Below are 19,630 nucleotides of genomic sequence, written 5' to 3'. Positions count from 1 at the left end.
CGCAGAGCGCGTTCTGTAACCCCGTCAGCCATCTGCCGCAGTCAGTTAGCTCCAACGGGAATGGAAAATGGAGGACTGACCGAAGAAAAGAGCGAGGGCAAATCGTCGGTATTTCTGTCGTGTAGGTGGGTGGAATGCAATAATTCTGCATTTTTTAGCATCGCTGTATTTCTGCTGTTGAATTCATCTTTTGTCTCGGTGTGTGGAATCTCCGCTGGGTTTGTCCTCCACGTCTCCGTCGGAAGGCTGGCCGAGATGCGCCTGACGTTAGCTTGACCGTTACCGTGTGCACCGTAACAACGATTATCCTCCGGTCTCCGGTCAGTCGCACTGGGTGGTTAGATAAAGTTTTTTTTCTTCAGCAGATCGTTTGACTCTTTTAATTCGATTCGAATTAACCACAGTTTACTCTCGGGTCGATCCCTCGGCTAAGAGCTACAGGTTTGTCGAGTGGTTAACATGGTGGCTAGCAGCGCGAGGCAGACATGCTAGCTACAAGTGCACGTTTTGGAGCGCTCTCTCCTTGGTCTGAAAGGAAACGGTGAACGGTGATAGCGAGCAGCAGAGGGTAAAAGGCGGGCTTTGTGTTATATACAAGTCTCCATGTAACTCGGCCAGCAATTCAACCCATATTCTGAACGTGTGAATGACGGTGGGCGGCGAAGAGTAAATAAGCTAGTTGTTGTTCAGTTGGTGAGAGAGGAGGGGGAGGGAGGCCTTTGCGGCCATCATTGGCGGTATTGGATGTGCAGGATGTTTTTTGTTTTTGTTTTTTTATTTCGTAGTTCGTGAGATTTATTTTTTCCGTTTCGTCGATGCTGGCTGGTTTGTTCTTTGCAAACGTACAAACGACTTTTGGCTAGTTGTGTGTGCTCGCCTTGTGGTTGTGATAATGGAATCATGCGCATCCCGTCCGTGTGCAGCTTCCGTGGTTCCGAGCCGACCAGCGACCTGAAGCTCCTGAGACGCGTCGATAGACCCTCTGCATCACTGTGGACATGTCCCGAATATGCACCAATTTGGATTTTCTGTGTTTGTCAATATGTACTACATTTGCTTTGCGCCCTGAGCCCCTCCCACCTTTCTTTGCAACAGTTTGGCCTGATTCACGTGGCGTGGTGTCGTGACCACCAGACGCCATCTGAACAATCCGGTTTAATCACCCCCACTGTCGGGTTGGGTTTCCCCCTAGTGTTGACTGGGCAGTGTGCTGGGCCTATCCAATCATCAATATAGAAGAGCAGTAAACCCGCAACGATGAAGGCAATGAATGAATTTGCATTGAGATTTCTTATCTTGAACTGTCTAAAAATTCAAGCTGCCTCGCTATGTTTGACACAGTAAGCAGAGGTCCCGCTCACTCACACCAAATCTGATCAACAATAGGATGTCATCATTGACATCAGCGACACGTTCAATTAAGCCAATAAAAATGAAAGTGTTATATTTGTTTTTATAAATTGCACGCACTATTAATTTGTAAATATCACAGTTATTAAGCATCTTTACATTTTCTCAATTAACCAGATTTGTTCCTGTTTATAATCTTATAATATATAGTTGTTGTCTGAAGTCTTTCTGTAATTGTGGAGTGCTTTGACCACCCTAACTTGTTTTTCCTCTTTCTGGCCATGGCAGATCCTTTAACTTTTATCAAGACTGATGATTACTACACAATCTTTAGTTTTGAAGCTCTCAACCGCCCATCTCTCCTGAACTGCAGGTACACACCATTTTTATAATCTTTTTGGTGTTGAAGAATAGCAGACCTTAGTGAAAGAAATCTCAAGTAAAATACATTCTCATTAATTATTTCTAGCAATACAATTTTTCAATTGTTATACTAGAATAGATTTGGTTATTGCCTTGTGTATCTGATATAGGATAAATATGAACAATGCTATTATTGCTTAAATTCCAAGTTTTCAACTAGTAAATATTAAACGTAGATTTTTAACACCAAACATTGATCACAATTTTCACTAGTTTTTCACTTTTTTTTTTTCACCAGTTATTCATCTATTTTTTCATAATAATAATAGCTCTTAATTGCAGCATCATTCTCGGGGATATACATATACTGTGGATATACACTGAAGTGGCTATAGTCATTAACACTCAGTAATAAACATACCACAGTGATTAGCCATCAAGCTTCCGCCCTTCAAACACTGCTTTAAAAACGATAATTTTTACGACAATTTTTGCAATCTATTTTTCGCATTCACAGAAAATAGGTTCCAGGTCCAAGTTTTAGACAACAGAAGGCTAAAGCAAAGGAAGGCGGTGTCAGGAACTAAGACACAGATAAATATTTTAACAAGACTGCCCTTTGACGTCACTGTTAAGTTAGACTAGCACAAGAATCAAAGCAGGACCTTCAGGCTCAGTATAGTCTTGATCTTGACACACATACAGTGTTTGTGTCACAATCCAATACTCTCAGCACAGATTTTTTTGATTGTTTGTGGTGGAAATAAACTTAGTGCTATATTTGTAATTCAGATTTGGATTGTGAATGTAACATAAAATAGTACATCTACCATTTCTGTAACACATGAAGCAGTTGTAGCCTTGGCTGCTGAATGCAAATCTGACAGACCTTTAGTATTTGTCACAATATTCACATTTTCATTAAGTGAAAAGAGTGACTCATAGCTGGTCTCTTGTGCTCTTCTCTTAACTGTAGACATTCAGTTTGAAAGTAGCGATTGACTCCATCATCTATGGAGGAGAATGCGAGCCCTGAGCTCTCTCTAGCTTCTGAGCCAGAGAAGAGCCAGGACTGTATGGATAGCTGCTCTCAAGGTACCTTGGATGAGCTTCTTTTCCTTCACAACTAAGGGGTGGGAATGTTGTAGTACTACTTAGCACAATTGGGCTGTTGCCTATTTGATATTTGAATCCGTTTTAACACCTAATCAGGTGCAAGTATGGATCAAATCCAAGTCAAGCAATCATTTTCAAAGTAGACTAAACTGCAATGTACACTCTGGCAATTGCATCCTATAATTGTTTGCTCATGGCCTTGCTTTATTGTCTTTCAGCAGGTGTTGGATCAGGGGATAGTGAGCAACACAAACTGTTTCAAACTGAAAGCGATGTGGCCAAAAAGACTCTAGACGAGCCAGATAAATCTGCCAAGGCAGGTGAGGTAAAGAAGACTTGGGGATTCCGTCGGTCCACTGTCGCAAAAAGAGAAATGCCAGTCGAGACAGCAACCAACAGTTCTGAAAGCCGCTGTCCTGTACGCCGTAGTGGTAGGCAGTCTAAGCGTACAGACAAACTAGAGGAATTCCTCTTGACTGCCAAAAGAGGGTCAAGGAGGAGTGCCCCTCCCAGTCTGGAAAGTGGAGACCCTCCTTCCCAAACCCCAACTGATGCAGAGACTGCCTCAGAAGCCAGCTTTGACGGGAATGCTGACAGCAAGACTGTAGAGGACAAAGTGGATTCCCCAGAGAGGAGGACGCGAAGCAGCACAAGGAAGCAGGCTCAAAAGAAAACTCAAGGTGGCAGACAGAGCAGAGGAGGCAGTGGGGCATCAGTCAATGATGAGGGCAGCTCTGAAAACGAGGAGGACAGCAGAGATGCTGCCAAGAAAGACCTGTTACAGGATAACAATGGGGAGAGAGAGGATGGAAAGAATGATCAAAGTCCTGACGATGCAAGGATTACCAATACAGCACAGCCTCAGCCAGAGCTGGACTCTGAAAAGACAGAAGTTGCTTTGGAGAAGGATGAACACGGAAGTATAAGTGACAAAGTAGAAACAGACAAAGAGGCTGACGAGGATGGTACAGATAAGTCTGCATTACTGTTGTTAAAACGTGGACCATTAAGAACTTACGTCAATAAAACAAAGGCAGCCGGTAAGAAATGTGCTCCTGGTAAAGCTCCTGCCAACAAAAGTGCACCTGTCAAGAAGGAAACTAAACCTAAAGCTGCCCAAACTGCTGTAAAGACTCGCAAGCCCCAAATGGAAGATGATGGTCACAACGAAGAGGATGAAGAGGACGAGGAGGAGGAGGATGATGATGATGATGACGACGACAATGATTCTTCTACCTCTTCATCATCCCTTGAGTCTGATGATGGAGGATATGATCCCAATGCACTTTATTGCATCTGTCGCCAGAAACACAACAAAAGGTATTGTCGGAATTTGCTTTAGCGACTGAATATTATTTATTGTATTTATGTAAACAAAATAGAATGTAAAATATTGCTATTTATTAATTATGGTGTCTTATTTCAGTCAGAGTACCCCATATAATCTAGCAGCAACAACACTAGCAACAACGTTTTGGCTTCAATTCATGCCATTTTCATTAGGTTTGAAATTCACAGGTTCTTTCTTAATGTTATGTTTTGGGAAAACTGCACTGTAAATGTCTTGTGTGTACCAGGTTCATGATCTGTTGTGACCGCTGTGAGGAGTGGTTCCATGGCGACTGTGTTGGCATCACAGAGGCCCGTGGACGCCTGATGGAGAGGAACGGAGAGGACTACATCTGCCCCAACTGCACTGCTAAGAAAAACCAGGTGGTCAGGCCCGCCACATCTGTCCTTTCTACAAGCATGGAGGGTGGAAAGCCCAAAACTGACGTCAACACCCCGGCTGGGACCTCTTCTGCAATGTCTGAGAAAGCTAACACAAGCGGAACAGACAGTCTGTCAGCTGCTCAAACAGTGGCAGCTCCTTCCCCCACATGTCTTAGGACTGAAGAGAAAGCTGCAGAAGATATGGGCATCAAAGGCAGGATAGAGAAAGCCACTAATCCAACTGGGAAAAAGAAGATAAAGATCTTTCAGCCGGTAGGTTCCTGCAACTGATCTCAGCTTAAGAGTTTTAAGTAACAGTATCTTAATGAGCCAGACAGTGATAGTTCTTTGAGTTGGTGTATAAATTGCTGTCACACAGTAATTCAATGTGCATGTTGGGTGCGGTCTTAACCAAAAATGACTGATGCTTTGATGAACCATTTAATTCCATGTTTGAAGCAAACAGCTCATACCTGAACCAAATTGAACTCAGTTTCACTACAGTCACTGTTAAGTTTTACATGTAGGTTTAAGTGATTTTTGTTTTCGTCTCCCAGTCTACCACATTTAAGATGTGGCTGTGTTTTCAGGCTGCATGGCCATTCCTGTTTTTTGAATATACATAATTGGAACAAAGCAAACAGACCACCTCATCCGGAGTGGCATTATCACATGTAAATGAATGACTAAAGGCACCCATTTTCATATTAGCATTGTGATCAATAAAACTATTGATTTCAGAATTCTGGTATTGTGACAGCATAGAGAAAAATATTATATTATTTATGATGTACTTGTCATGAAGTGTTTATTTTATTTTGTACTGAACTGAAACAGGCAATACAGCATACAGTTGAACCAAAAGCAGACCAGAAGGCGACAGCAGTGTTGGAGAAGAAGGCAGCACCCACAGTAGACCAAAAAGCCCTACCAGACCAGGAGCAGAAGGTGGCATCAAACGTGGAGGTAAAAACAACGCCAGCAGTGGATTTGTCCGCGGAGAAGAGCATGCAGAAGGCCGAAGATGACTCTTCCCTTCCCAAATGCATTGGGCCTGGCTGTGAGAATAACGCCCAGCCAGGCTCTGTGTACTGTGGAAATGACTGTATCCTGAGACATGCTGCTGCAGCCATGAAATCCATCACTGATGTTAAAGAGCCGAAACAGAAGGACAAGTCCAAGACTCAGAAAACCAGGTCTACACCAAAGGTAACATGGACCAGCTGAAATGATTGCCTATGTCTGAATGTTCATGCCTGTCCCCAAATGAAGGAAAAAAACGCAACATGTAGTCAACATGACAGCAGTTAGTGTAACTTCTGAACAGCGAGTCACAGTAAAACATTAGAATTTCAGATCTCATGTATTGACGGCATGAGGAGTCATTTCATCAGTTTTATTTGTGGAATTCTGTCTGTTATTAGTGTGGTCCTTCACCAGTCACATTGACTACTTGAGTGTGATATGACCGTTGAAGACAAGTCATGTATCTAGATGGTTCATCTAGATACATGCAGGCATAGCTTTGTTTGTGTGGCTTTGTTTTACTGTTGATTTCCATTAGAAAATACAGTATTCCATTTCAAATAATAATCAGCTCATGAGCTGCATTTGGATAAAAAAAATCATGAAAACCCCATTGTAGATCGATTTTTGCTGTGTCAGATATCCTTGCAATGGCACCACATGCTGCAACCAAAATTTGAGCAGATGAAATTGTTCAGAATAAAATGCTGATAAGAGAGAAAACACGATTTTGACACAGGATGGAAAATCCCAGGTGTCGCTTTCTAATATATCAATGTTATGCTTATCTTAAGAAGCAATTCTAGTGGGTTGCATCCAACTGTAGCTGGCTAACAATCAGTCCATGTAACCCAGCTAACCCACGCTCCATAGATAACCAGTTTTAAACATATTGAGAAAAGGTCTCAGCTGTTAATCATTCAGCTCTCTGAAAAGAAAACACTGCACTTGCAAATAAACTGATGATGTATTTAAAAATATGGTGCAAAAATGATGAAGAGGTTTTAGCTTTAAAAGGCCACTGATGGTAAATATGTGATGACTTTATGTAATCGATGCTGGGCTATGAGCTGTATGAGTTGAGTATTTCCTGTACTGTAACAATTGTGATAAGCCCCTTTTTATTTCAAACTAAAAATATTGTCATGAAAATGGCTGCAAAATGGTTACAAAAATGTCACTATACATTTAATGCAGTCAAACTGTCCATTTCTCACATCTTGTATAATTCATGTTTGTAGATATTCAACATTACTCTAAGCTATAGGCCTTTTTATAACAATTGCAGAGTATGATTCTAGGGAGTCTATTTTTGGATAGGTTGCTTTTGTGCTTGCATTTTGTATCATTAAGTAGCACTAATTACCACACAATTTAGCCTCTAAAAAACATAATGTCCCAACATTGTGTTCATACTTTTCTTTTGGAAGTTAATGCATATTTGTTGTATTTGTGCAGTTTTAGTTGTTGTCTCAATACTCTGAAGACTCTAGACTGTGAGTTTGGACATTTTTAAAAAATAGGGAAGGGTAATGTCTGCAGTATGCAATAATTGCAGATTTGATCACAATTGATATGTAATCTTTAATCATTTAGGGTGATAGCACTGCTCTTAGAAACTATCTTCAAAGGGTTTAAACTGCTACTTTGGCTTGGAAAAGCATCTGTCAGTGTTGAGATTTATAAAGAACAGCCCTGAAGGCACAGTCTGAAATAAAATATTGGCTCACTACTCCATATCAGTAGAAAGCACCTGCCAAGAATAACTTACTATACAGCGCATTTGTCATGGCCAAGTTTACAGAAGTTTAGATGCTACATGCCAAGCAATGTGAGAGTGCGCAAATTAAAAGCATGCAGGAGTAAGATTCATGAACGTGTCATGAGGTGAGGACAAGGCCTGGGGAACACCAGCAGAGCCCACGTCAACTTTTCTGTAGTTCTAACAGTTCTATTTACAGAACCACACCTGTTAAGTGCTGTAACTGACCTGTATGTATACTGTTTTTTGTTTTTTCTCCACCCATTCAGAGGAACACCACTGGTGGGAAGAAGCCACAGAAGAAGAACCAGGAGGAATCGGAGAGTGAGGAAGACAACAGTCCTGATCTGGATGAGGATGATGAAGATGAGCATGCTGAGGAACACCCACCACCCCCGGCCACTGCATCTTGGTCCAGCGACCATAATTACATTGCAGTAACACCAGAAAAGACTACACCCATATCACCAACAGTGTTAAACAAAAAGTGTATGTATCTCTTTGAAGGTCTGTTGTTGAAACCACATTGTTGTTCTTCCATCATAAATGTGGTTCCTGTCGTGCTAACATAACTTAGAGATGATCCGTACATTTGGGGACGAACATGAACTCATCTCTGCACTAGACTTTGACTGCCTTTCAAAGTATTGTGCGTTTAATCAATGTCAAGGTTTTGTAGTCCAGTGTTTGCAGCTGTGGAAAGGTAAGTCCTATTAGTGGCTTTGGGTAAGTATTCAATAATCTAAAACATTTCATTTCAAAGGGGCCCCCTGTAATTAGTACACATCAAAATCATTTTATTTGTCATAGAGGAGTCCTGCTTGGCCTGTGGAAACAGCTGTTCAGAGCTTTGTGGCTTTGGAGGAGCTTTGAATGGAAAAAGTAACCTGATTTTGTGATTGGGGTTGTCTTAGCTTTAATCAGAGATTTTAAATTCTTAAAAGGTAGCCTGCATTACAAATTAGAGCAAGTACTTGATTTGGGCATTACCAAGTCACAGTGGCTCTTACATATGATGCTTGTGTATTATGGTGTTTGTAGGAGCCAGAATTTTGGGAGTCTTATCCATACTATTGACCACAAGTCAGGATTCCTCAGCCTCTGCCTCGTCAGTTTTCGGCATTAACTGACTTGAGTGAGTTTTTTTGAAGTGGTGAACTAAATTGCTCCAGTACTAGCCCTTTTTAATAGTAACTAGTTAAATTTTTGTAGATGAAAAACTATAAAGGGGCATGTGTTAAAGTCATCACAGATCTGGAGCCACAGTAACTTGAAGCTTTAGGAGGTGGTGTGATGAATGGGATTTTGTGTGTGTATGTATTCAAATGCCCTGCTTTGTCTAAGTGTTACTCCACTTCGTGGGTTCATCACCCCCGCTGTTGGTCCCAAAAAAAGGTCCCCCTCTCTTCCTCCAGCAGGTAGGTGATTCAGAATTTCCTGATATTAATGCGGACCAAAGAAGCTATCAGTTCATATTGAGCTGATGATTTCAGCTTTGTTTTTTTTTTGTTTTTTTGTTTTGTTTTTTTTTCCCTACCCTTAATTTTGTGGGTAAGCAACTGACTTTTTTCAAAGTGGCTTTAAAATAAAGGGTGATATAACAGATTTTTGGATGCCTCGATTGATTATGTGAGCAGTGTTGGCTTGCTGTAGGCTACCCTGACCACTTGAGCTCAAACAGCATATACAACTGATTAATCTACACATACTGTGGAGACGTGACCTTCAAGAGACCCCAGTTGGTGAGCGGCTGTAAAAGAAAACCTGGGCCAGACCGCAGAGCCACAGTGCCATGAGAGACCAGACCACCTGGAGTTAATGCAGTGGAGTTCAAGGCCACAGCAGAAGATGGGAACTGAATGCCAGATTCAGAAGAGGGACACTCTCCTTCAGAGTTTTTCCACACACATTTTGCACCTGATGAGATTTGATTTTATATATTGATGGGAACGGTTGTTACAATGAAATGTGGACATTTGAATTTTCCTGCACCTCTCTATAAGGGGTCACTGAAGTCAATAACAGGCTATCGGGTGATATAAAGAATGCTAATATAAGTGCATCCTGTCAGACCAAGAGATCAGTGTGACCACTGATGAGTGAGGAAGTTCTGGGCCATTGAGATTTGCTCATTCACAATACTTTGCTGAGTGATCTTCTGGTTGGTTTGATCATCCTGGAAAAATGGTTGACCTTGGTTGCTTTCGTTGGCAGGACTGTTTTCTCTGAACATATTTCTCATGGTTTATACCTGATATTGTTTTTATGGTTTTGTGGGTTTTAGTGGACTCTGCTTAAACTGTTGCAACTTCAATATCCAGCTTGGGCCAGTCAGTGAAAGTACTTACATTGGCAAATGAGTTTAAAGAGAGATGAGACAAGCAGGAGGTGATTTGTTGCAAATTGACATATTAGCTTTAACTTCATATTTCATATTAATGTTGAGTTAAATGCATGTTGTGTACTTGAAGTATTTCTTTGAAATGACTGAAATTAAGGCTTGGATTTGGTTGATTCAGGGGGCAGAATTCATCTTTATCAGGTGGTGAAACTGTTTGTAGCTGAGCTTGTGATATGAATCCTTTTCAGATTCATTGTTTTAGAGTGAGAAATTGGTCATTAACTATTGAATTACGTTTAGATTGATTCTGCTGACTCATTCTATGCAAACAGTAATATATACTGTTTCTGCTTTAGTAGGCTGATACGTGTGGTGTTCATTGGGCTAAGTGAGAGTGCCTTTTCCTCCAGTGGATCCATGGATTCTGACAGTCATGGTGGCTGATGACAGGATCCTCATACTCCTTACAAGCTATCAATATTTTTCGGAAAACAATTTTTTTCCCCCTGACCTTCCCCTTTTCTCCTCAAAAATTGACTCTCACAAACAGCACAGTGTATCTGCTGTCACTGCTTCAAATAAAGAGGGACCATTTATCTGCCCGGTTGTCAACTTTGTGTTTATTTCAGATTATTCATTGCTTTGTGTTCAATGTCTGCACAAGCAATTAACTGAATGTAATTTTATTGAATTTTGGTTGGGGCTATGTGAGCTTTATCAACTGTGGAATTAGATCACCTCAAAATGTTGAGCTTTTCAGTCATTATTTTATACACTTAATTGTATATGCAGAGTGATAATTTGTAGTGTTTAACTACAACTTTAAACTTTTGTTTTAAAATGTTAAAAATCTTGTTCTTTTTCAGCCCCCCCCAAAGAAGAGAAGCAGAGTGAGAAGGAGCAGAAAGAGAAGGAACCAGCTTCTGCACCCGTACCAGCACCTGAGAAACCTTCCCCAGCATCAACACCAGTGAAAGGAAACAAGAAATCCCAGTCCACCAAAGCAGCCAAGATTTCCTCCAAAGGCAAAAAGCCGTCCTCTCATTCCACCAGCTCGCAGGCATCCAAGAAACCTGCAACACTCCCAACTAAAACTGCCAAGTCCAAGAAGCCCAGCCCTGCACCTACCCATAGCTCAGCTCCCTTCCCTCCAGGACCGATCCACGTCACAGGAGCCCTGAGAGTCACCAAATCTAACTTCACCATTCCAAAGAAGCAGCCACAACAAAAGGATGCTTCATCCCACAGTCAATCCTCTTCATCCTCCAGAGTCCCATCAACCCCCTCCAGACACTCCTCGTCCTCCAGATCCTCACATTCAGCCCCTCCTGTGTCACCCTTGCCACCTCCGCCCAACAACCAGATGAGACAGAACATCCGCCGCTCACTCACAGACATCCTTTATAAGAGGTGAGTCTTTAACAATCATTGAGAAAACAGGTTTCTTAAAAAAATAAATAAATAAATAAACATTTGTTTTATTTCTCAACCAGGGTGAGCGACAGTGATGATTTGAAAATGACCGAGAGTGAAGTGGGAAGATTGGCAGTTGCCATTGAAAAGGAAATGTTTAACCTCTGCCTTAGCACCGACAGTAAATACAAGAACAAATACAGGTCCCTCATGTTCAACCTGAAAGATCCGAAAAACAAAGTGAGTTGGCACAGATGTACATGTTATGAAGCATAAATATAAACATGTGATATGTTAGTCTTATTATGTGTCACAGATATCTGCAGCTTTTCGTACTTTACTGGGTAACCATCATGCTTAGTTGCTGAATGACTGTGTGGCATGTTTGTCTTAGGGCCTGTTCTACAGGGTGGTGGGAGGTGAGGTTAGCCCCTTCAGATTGGTGAGACTAAGTGCTGAAGAACTACTTTCTAAAGAAATATCAGAGTGGAGGAAGCCCGACCCACCTGAGGTAAATGTTCCTTAAGTAGAAATGAGTTACCCCGTTTAAAGCCCCTTTAAAATTAGATTTTTATATGAAACATGTTGGGCATCCAGGACTGAAAGAATCAAGATTGCTTTACTTATTTAAAGGATCTGCTTAACAGGAAAATGCTAAAAACTTTATGGTTGTTCTCTTTTAGGCCCAGTCTTCTAGTGCAAGAGCCCATTCAGGGCAGTCCAGACTGGGCAGCAGGCATGACTCTAGCTCTCATAGCATGGATATGGAGGATGCTCCGCCGACATCTGATGCAGATGTATGTATTTCTGCCTCAACTTCATCTCGCATGGCCTCTGCTGCAGTAAGTGGTGGCACGCTGTCCTTTTCTAAGTTTTGCCACTTCTTTTCACCTTTGCATGTTTTTATGCACAAACTCTGAAACCTGGCTGAGTAACGATACTAGCCAAGATATCAGAGTTTTGTTCTTGCCAACTGTCCTGTTTTTCAGTACAATATCTATCTATCTATCTTTCCAAAGCTTTATATATTTTAATCATCAGTCAATACTGAACCAACTTACATCTACCTCCCAGAAAATACAGTGTTGCAAATGAGTCGTTGAAAACAAGGAATGTGAGGTGGTGATGTTCTCTGTGTCCTCAGGACCAAGATGAGTTTGGTTCTACTCCTTCAGCTTCAGCCCAGTCCTCTGCTGTTGAGGGGAACACTGGCAGCAGCATGCCAGACATTTTCAGTAACATGCTTAAAGACACCACCTCAGAACACAGGACTCATCTATTTGACCTCAACTGTAAAATATGCACAGGTAAATACGTTCAACTTATAGAGAAAAATTTTATATACAAGCAGTCACACATAACTCACAGCTATAACTAATACATAACTCTGCTTTTTTATTATTTATTTATTTTAGGTCAGAAGACTGAAGATGAGCCAGCAGCTAAAAAAGCAAAACTGACCAAGAAGCCTGAAACTAAACCACCTAGACAAGAGCTGCATTCGTCCAGGTCAGGAGATGTCTCTCCAGTGGTTCCAACAGGCTATCAGCACCAAGACTCCCTAGCCTACCAACACCCAGTGCCTGGGTCATACCAGTCCAACATGGATGTCCCTGAATCACAGCAGCAGCTTTACCAGGAAGACCTCAGCATGTTGGTGCCTCCTGCCCAAGCCCCTGCACCTGTTGCCCAGACTGTTTCATCGGTCAGCATCACCCGCAGAGACCCACGCATGGCCAGGCACACCTCTGGTGTAACTGTCACATACCCAGCCACAGAGAAGCCCAGTAACAACACGGCAGAACTGCTCCCTGCTCCTGTTAGTGCTCCACTGGAGGTCGGACCCAAAGCACCATTACCGATGCCGCCAGCTTCTCCATCTTCAGCAGCCATCTCCAAATCAGCTAAGACAAGGTGCTCCATAATTGTGTATTGCCCATTCATTTTGTACGGTGTTGTTGATTTTATTTATTTATTTATTTATTTATTTATTTTTTTTTTTGGGAGAGCTGTGAATGGACTTAAGATGTGGCCTTTGACTTCTCACTAAGAGAAAAATGGTTTTGGTTTTGCAGCACATCTGAACCGCCCCTTGAGGGAGAGACGGCAATTTTCCTCCATGGCCAAGAAAAGATTTGGAAAGGGTTCATCAACATGCAGTCAGTTGCTAAGTTTGTCACCAAGGCTTATCTGGTCTCTGGATCCTTTGAACATCTCAAGGAGGTCAGTTGTCTTGTCAGATATGAGGAAAAGCTCAAATTTAAGCCTTGTTCATCATAGGAATTCTGTAATGTCTGAAAAGCTTATATACATGTGCACCATTCATAGTTGTGTCAACATTATGCAGGATTTGCCAGACACTATTCATATTGGAGGACGAATATCTCCAAACACAGTGTGGGACTATGTTGGGAAACTGAAAACATCACTCTCTAAGGTTTGTTTGCACCAAGGTTAGTTTACGGAAAAGTGCTTTAGTAAGATTAAGGCCTTGTATTAATCACACACTGGATTTTGCTCTCTCTTAAATCTCTGCTCACAGGAGCTGTGTCTGATCCGTTTCCATCCAGCCACAGAGGAAGAGGAGGTTGCATACGTCTCTTTATTCTCTTACTTTAGCAGCAGGAGGCGATTTGGGGTTGTGGCTAACAACAATGGCCGTATCAAAGACCTCTATCTCATCCCACTGGGCTCGAAGGACCCTTTACCCTCCAAACTATTGCCGTTTGATGGGCCAGGTAAGCAGTTACAGGGATACACAGTTATACCTTTGTATTTAATTGTATTTTTTTTATTGCTTTCCTGTTCATTTGTGTTGTTGCTTTGTCTTTGTACATGTGGTGAGTATATTTAGCAGCGTACTTGTTATTGACTCAGGTTGAAATGAGAGCTTGTTTGATTTATGGGTTTGTGCTGTAGGGGGCACTCACGCTCCTTACCTCCCCTGGAAAACACCTTTGTGCTGTTACAGCTGCTCTTGTGTTCCCTGTATATTTGACTTTGTATCACACATTTCTAATAAAGGAAGTTTTCATCGCAGGTTGGTGCTATTTGAGTCCAGTTTCAACCTGTTGTTTCTTAAGACTTGGCTCGATATCAACAAAATTGAACACATCTGTAAACAATAAATTACTATGTGGTCACTTGTCATTCACTAAATATTAAGATGTTGTTCATATGGTATCGTGCTGCATTGCTGCAATTAACCCAGTGTTTTCAAACACATTTTCCCTAAATGAAGACCCAACACCTGTACAACATACTCAACAGTACCACACGGTAATTGCAGCTGTGGTAAGTAAAAGGTTGCTGGTCAAAGGGGCTTAAAATAATAATTAAACTTTTTTGTCTTAAACTGAATTCAGAAAAATTTAATTACACATGTTGAATTTGTCACCAGCTGGAGACTAACTAGGTAATGAGCCCTCATCAAATTTCATTAGGATTTAATGTCGACCTGACTCTGGATCAGCCGGAATAATATTATTTAGCATCTGTCTGAATCTTTAGTTTTGTTGTGCGGATGTATGGCTGCAATTTGGTGTTTTGTTTTGTTTTTTTTTTACTTACATCAGACTGAATGTGTAGAAATAAGTTTGATATGCTGACATAGAAATATAGACCTGGTATTAACAGGTTTCTCTGCTGGTATTCATATAGAAAGCTCCCCTGTGTGTGTGTGTGTGTGTGTGTATATGTATATATATATATATGAAAGCAGCTATAACAACTCTAGACTTTTCTGCTAAAATTTTGGCCATTGTAATTATTGAAAAAAGTGAAAGCTCTCATTTCATCTGGTTTCTTTTTGTATTCATGGCATTAGCAGTTTTTGTCTTTACCATGCAGACACTTTTCAAGATTACATTTTTTTTCCATCTTCCAGGACTTGAACCAGCTCGTCCCAACCTCCTCTTGGGGTTGTTGATCTGCCAGAAAGACAGGAAGCGTGCTGGTGCTCCACTGGAACCTGAGGAGAAAAGGTCCAAGTTTCAAACCAAAGATGTTGATGACACTGGCCTTCCAAAGCCATCTTCATTCAAAGGGGATAGAAGCTCAAGGCAGAGTCTTGAAATCCCCTTGAGTACAACTCCTCCAGGGTCACCACCATCCAGCTCCTCAGAAACTTCCAGCAGCGCTGTGACAGCCACTTCAGTCCGCTCATTCTTATCCTCTGTCAAAGCTCCAGCCGCTTCCACCACCACTGGCAAAGAGTCCCCTTCCTCCAATTCTGTTGCATCATCTGCAGCAGCTGCCACTCCACTTCAGACCATTCTTGACACTCTCTTTAGGAAGAAAAAGAATGACTCAGAAGTTAACTCTCCATCTGATCAGGGTGGGGAACTATCTGCTCAACCACCATCTACAATGCTAGACCCCATAGTACAGCAGTTTGCACAGATTTCAAAGGAGAACCCGTTGGAGGAAGATGAAGATGACCGACCATATGACCCAGAAGAAGAGTATGATCCTGGTCGGGGTTACAGTGCACCCAAGAAACCTGTCGAGGTAATGAGCAACCCTGCAGTGCCCAACCAGCCAGATGTAGTTGCAAGTGAAGTTGATGATGTGGCATATGACCCAGAGGATGACTCAATTTTTGAAGATGTCAGAACTCTAGTCCCATGTCAAACCAAGGCTGCAACAGAAGGTATAAGTGATCCACAAAAGATCCTTGAGAGCCTGAAGCAGATTGGGGATCAGACATTCCAGAATCAGGGAGATCAGCAGACTCCATCCACAGGGATACCTGGTGCCTCATTAACATTATCGGACACACTCTTAACTCAGCCTACTAAATCCCTTTTGGCTAATAGTCAGTTACTGCAGCTTGGCAAAAAGGTTGAGGAACTAGTTAAATCTTCATCAGTTGCACCCTTAATTAACCAGAGGAGAGATCCTCGCCAGAGCAGGGATCCTCGCCAGGCCTTGCTTGGCAGGAAACCAACTGATCAACCGGAGGAAAAAGAAGAAACTTCAACACTGTTGGCAGATACATCTCCTCCTTCAGAGCCAGCACTGCAAAATGTTGCTGAACCTCCCGACTCCTCACAAAATGTAGACACATCATTGCCTCAAGAAGAAGTGAAAGGTGAGACGCTACCCTTCATGGAGTCAGACAAGGCAGAGGTGTCAATTCCTTTACTAGGAGAAGAGGTGGAACCTGATATGGAGGTCAACTACATGGATGAGAAGGAAGTGAAAAGTGAGGAGGTTGAGCCAGTCAAGACAGAAACAGAGATGGACAAGTACAATATTTGGCCAAATGCTGCCAGTATACTGAAAGTTGGTGAAGATTCAGAATATGAGGAGAATAGTCAAGATCCACCAGCTACAAACTACTATAAAGAGCCTGAAAATACTTCCACAATAACAACAATCCCAGTACTCACTCAGAGCACAACTTTGGTTGAGACTCAGTCCCATCATATTTCACATCGTATGTCTGCTCCAGGGTTTGATGGCGAGTACAGACTTCCATCTGATATTCCCCCTCTATCTAACTTTCCTCTACCCCATCAAATGCAAGCACAAAGCCTGATAATGAGGCCGCCTCCAATGTCTGTGCCACCACCCATTCAAGGTCTTCCTTCAATGTCGGGCCCCCCTCCAATGCAGGGACCTCCTCCGCCCATCCACGCCCCCCCCCCAATACGTGCTCCCCCAATGCAAGGGGACAGTAGTCAGCAATATGGCCCACCTTCAGCTTCATTCTCTCCTTATCAGAACCAGTGGCCAGGTTCCCAGCCGCCGCAGCAGCCGATTTCTGGACCACCACCTCAGAACATCATGCCCCCTAGAGGACCACCACCATTCCCTCCAATGGCCCAGAGAGGCCCTCTTCCTCAAATGTTTGATCCCTCCATTCCTCCACAACACATTGGACAGCAAGGCCCCCCTCCAGCCCTCCCCCCACCTCCTACCTTTGATGGACAGAACAGCTTGCCTCCACCAAGATTCACAGGTCTGCCACCACCCTTTAATTTTCCTGCAAACAGAGCCCCTCCTCCACCTTTCACTGGTCCACCACCTGGTCACTTTGATAACAGACTTCCTCCTCCGTCCCACTTCACAGGCCCTAGGGGCCCCCTTCCATCTCAGTATGGTGACCTTGGGGCACAAGCCCCAATGGTAGATCAATCTCGAGGCCCTGCAGAGCACTATAACAAAGACACTGGCAACTCGTTTAAACAAAACGTGGATCCGAATCCAAGCTCTCTTCATATTTTTAAAGACAATCAGTGCCCTCCACCAGGTCCATCATACCGTGGACCTCTACCTAACCAATATGAAGATAGAAGAGCCCCACCTCCTGGAGGGGAAATGAGTGGACAACACTTCAATCAGCATAACCAGTATGGGAGCTCCAGACCACACTCCTCACCACCACACCGAGGATCTTTTGATGAGCTCAGAGGTCCTCTGCCCCAGGAGAATAGACCTCAGCCTCCTCAGCCTTTTGGGGGATCAGAGAGGTACCGCTTTGATCGGCACTCGGATGAGGCCAGACCTATCCGTCACACTGGGCCCCTATTGCCAACTCCTCAGGAGGCTCCCATAGGGCCTCCAGGTCGCATAGGAGCCCACAGTCCAGATCTGCACAGGGATGACCACTGGCGACGCCACTCTCCAGAAATGAGGCGGAGGAGCAGCAGCACCCAAGAGGACTCAGAACCTCGCAGTGTCGATCGCTTCACTCGTTTTGAAGGAGGTCTCAGGGAACCTCCCGGTCCCTCACTACCCCTTGACGAGAGGCAGAGGGAGCTGTCTGAGGATCGCAGGAGGGAGAGAGAACGGGAAATCCCCCATCCTGGCAGGACATTATGGGACAGGGGACAAGGAAAGCGTTGGAGCCGAGAGCGAGAGTGGGACAGGGGCAGAGAAAGAGACCAAGTGCGAAGCCGCGAAAGAGACCGCAGCAGGGGGAGGGAGGGTGAAAGACACAGGGAGACTGAGGGAGAGCGAAACAGGGATCAAGACACAGACAAGAGGAGAGATCGGGAGAGAGACAGGGAAAGGGACCGGCCCAGGGAAAGAGATTCTGACAGAAGGGACTCTGACCGTGACAGAACAAGAAACCGTGAGCGAGATCGTGAACGGGACAGAGATAGAAGACGGGACAGATCCAGGAGCAGAGACCGTGATCGTGATCGTGACCGTGGGAAAGACAGAGGTCGAGACAAAGACAAAGACAGAGACAAAGACAGAGACAGGGACAAAGACAGGGACAGGGACAGGGACAAGGACAAAGACAGGGACAAGGACAGGGACAAGGACAGGGACAGGGACAAGGACAGGGACAGGGACAAGGACAGGGACAGAGACCGGAACAGGGACAGGGACCGAGATCGGGATAGGGAGAAAGATAGGGACAAGGACAAAGACAGAGACCGGGACAAAGATAGGGAGAAAGATAGGGACAAGGACAAAGACCGGGATCGTCGGGACCGGAGCAGAAGCCGGGAAAAGAGAGAGGAGAGAAAGGAAAGTAAACACGAGACCTCCAAAGACAGTGATAAAACTGCAGAGCATAACACAACCACATCCTAGGTCCTTGTTTCATGAATGCCACATCATAGTGTAGAGAGACATATCTTTCACTAGGTGAAGTCATCACTGTAAGTGCAGTATCTCCTTAAATTTCCACACCTGTGTTTCTATTATATAAAAAACAAAAAACGTTTGGCAATGTTTGTATTGTTTGTCACGTAATGGCTCCTAATTTTGTTTTACTACTACTTTTGAAAAAGAAAAAACTGAAGGCCGTCTAAGTAGCTTGTATTAATGATGTATTAAGTAGGCCAGAGTCCTCTTACATGTACCTTTCAAAGCATTCAAAGTTTTTGGGTTTTTTTATACATGACACCTGATTAACACACGTTTGAGATCTGTAAATATGAATATATTTGTGTATATACTGATGTTTTTAATCGTACTTTTATAAGTAGATAAAAATAAAAGCCATATATCTGAAAAGGATTATGTGAAAGTAAATGCAACATTGTTTATACACAAATGTGTGTTTAGATGTTGGAACAGCTTTGAACTAAAAAGCTTCAAGTATCTGCAATATCCACCCCATCAATGGTTGTTAATTCCATGTCCCAAGTTTGTTTAAGCTCAACCAATTAAACCAATTTGACAACATTTATCTTGCTGCGATTTATATCTTGAGTAACATGTTTCTGGGGTAATATGAAATGTTTTCACCTTCACACAGGCAGGGTCAATACCACTTCATACCTGTCTTAGACTGGACTTAATATCTACATTTATAGAATACTGAGCACAGGTGTGGTCCCAAACAACCAAATTTTTTATATGGATTTTTTTTTTATATCTTAAACTAAATATATCTGTGCTCACACTTGCTAAATGTCAACATATGGCATCATAAACTATAAACCTTATCTTCATGATACATTGTCCACAAATATTCTGCATATATTTCTCCACTTAGACAACTGCACACAAACACACAACTAATGATACTGACCTCTTTGATCAGACCTTCAATTTACCACTCAGTACAATACCACTATTTC

General features: G+C 42.8%; 1 protein-coding gene across 5 annotated transcripts; it reads left to right on the top strand.

Annotated features, from left to right (window-relative positions):
* Positions 1–55: 55 nt before the first annotated feature.
* On the top strand, positions 56–19,232 carry dido1 (death inducer-obliterator 1). Of its 5 annotated transcripts, none has more exons than XM_029501447.1 (17): positions 56–125; positions 1,639–1,723; positions 2,690–2,808; positions 3,051–4,149; positions 4,407–4,815; positions 5,380–5,751; positions 7,600–7,819; positions 10,538–11,081; positions 11,165–11,324; positions 11,479–11,595; positions 11,768–11,926; positions 12,229–12,391; positions 12,500–12,998; positions 13,160–13,307; positions 13,432–13,521; positions 13,627–13,822; positions 14,971–19,232. In XM_029501447.1, the coding sequence occupies exons 3-17, from the start codon at positions 2,727–2,729 to the stop codon at positions 18,633–18,635; spliced, it is 7,923 nt and encodes a 2,640-aa protein (XP_029357307.1). In that variant the 5' UTR covers positions 56–125; positions 1,639–1,723; positions 2,690–2,726; the 3' UTR covers positions 18,636–19,232. The 5 variants fall into 5 exon arrangements, with proteins under 5 accessions (XP_029357307.1, XP_029357308.1, XP_029357306.1 ...); XM_029501448.1 differs by having other exon boundaries at positions 3,048–4,149; positions 11,768–11,881; XM_029501446.1 differs by having other exon boundaries at positions 3,048–4,149.
* Positions 19,233–19,630: the final 398 nt, after the last annotated feature.

The sequence above is a fragment of the Echeneis naucrates genome, chromosome 5 (assembly GCF_900963305.1).
Source record: "Echeneis naucrates chromosome 5, fEcheNa1.1, whole genome shotgun sequence".
In the NCBI taxonomy this organism is placed as follows: Eukaryota; Metazoa; Chordata; class Actinopteri; order Carangiformes; family Echeneidae; genus Echeneis; species Echeneis naucrates.
The sequence above is the reverse complement of the archived record's forward strand: the minus strand, read 5'-3'. Positions and strand labels throughout refer to the sequence as shown.

Excerpts from the sequence above, each read along its gene's own strand:
- dido1 (XM_029501446.1), top strand. The coding sequence starts at position 2,727 with ATGGAGGAGAATGCGAGCCCTGAGCTCTCTCTAGCTTCTGAGCCAGAG. Across the intron at positions 5,752-7,599 it reads AAACCAGGTCTACACCAAAG|AGGAACACCACTGGTGGGAA; the intron begins GTAACATGGACC and ends CCACCCATTCAG. Across the intron at positions 7,820-10,537 it reads AACAGTGTTAAACAAAAAGT|CCCCCCCCAAAGAAGAGAAG; the intron begins GTATGTATCTCT and ends GTTCTTTTTCAG.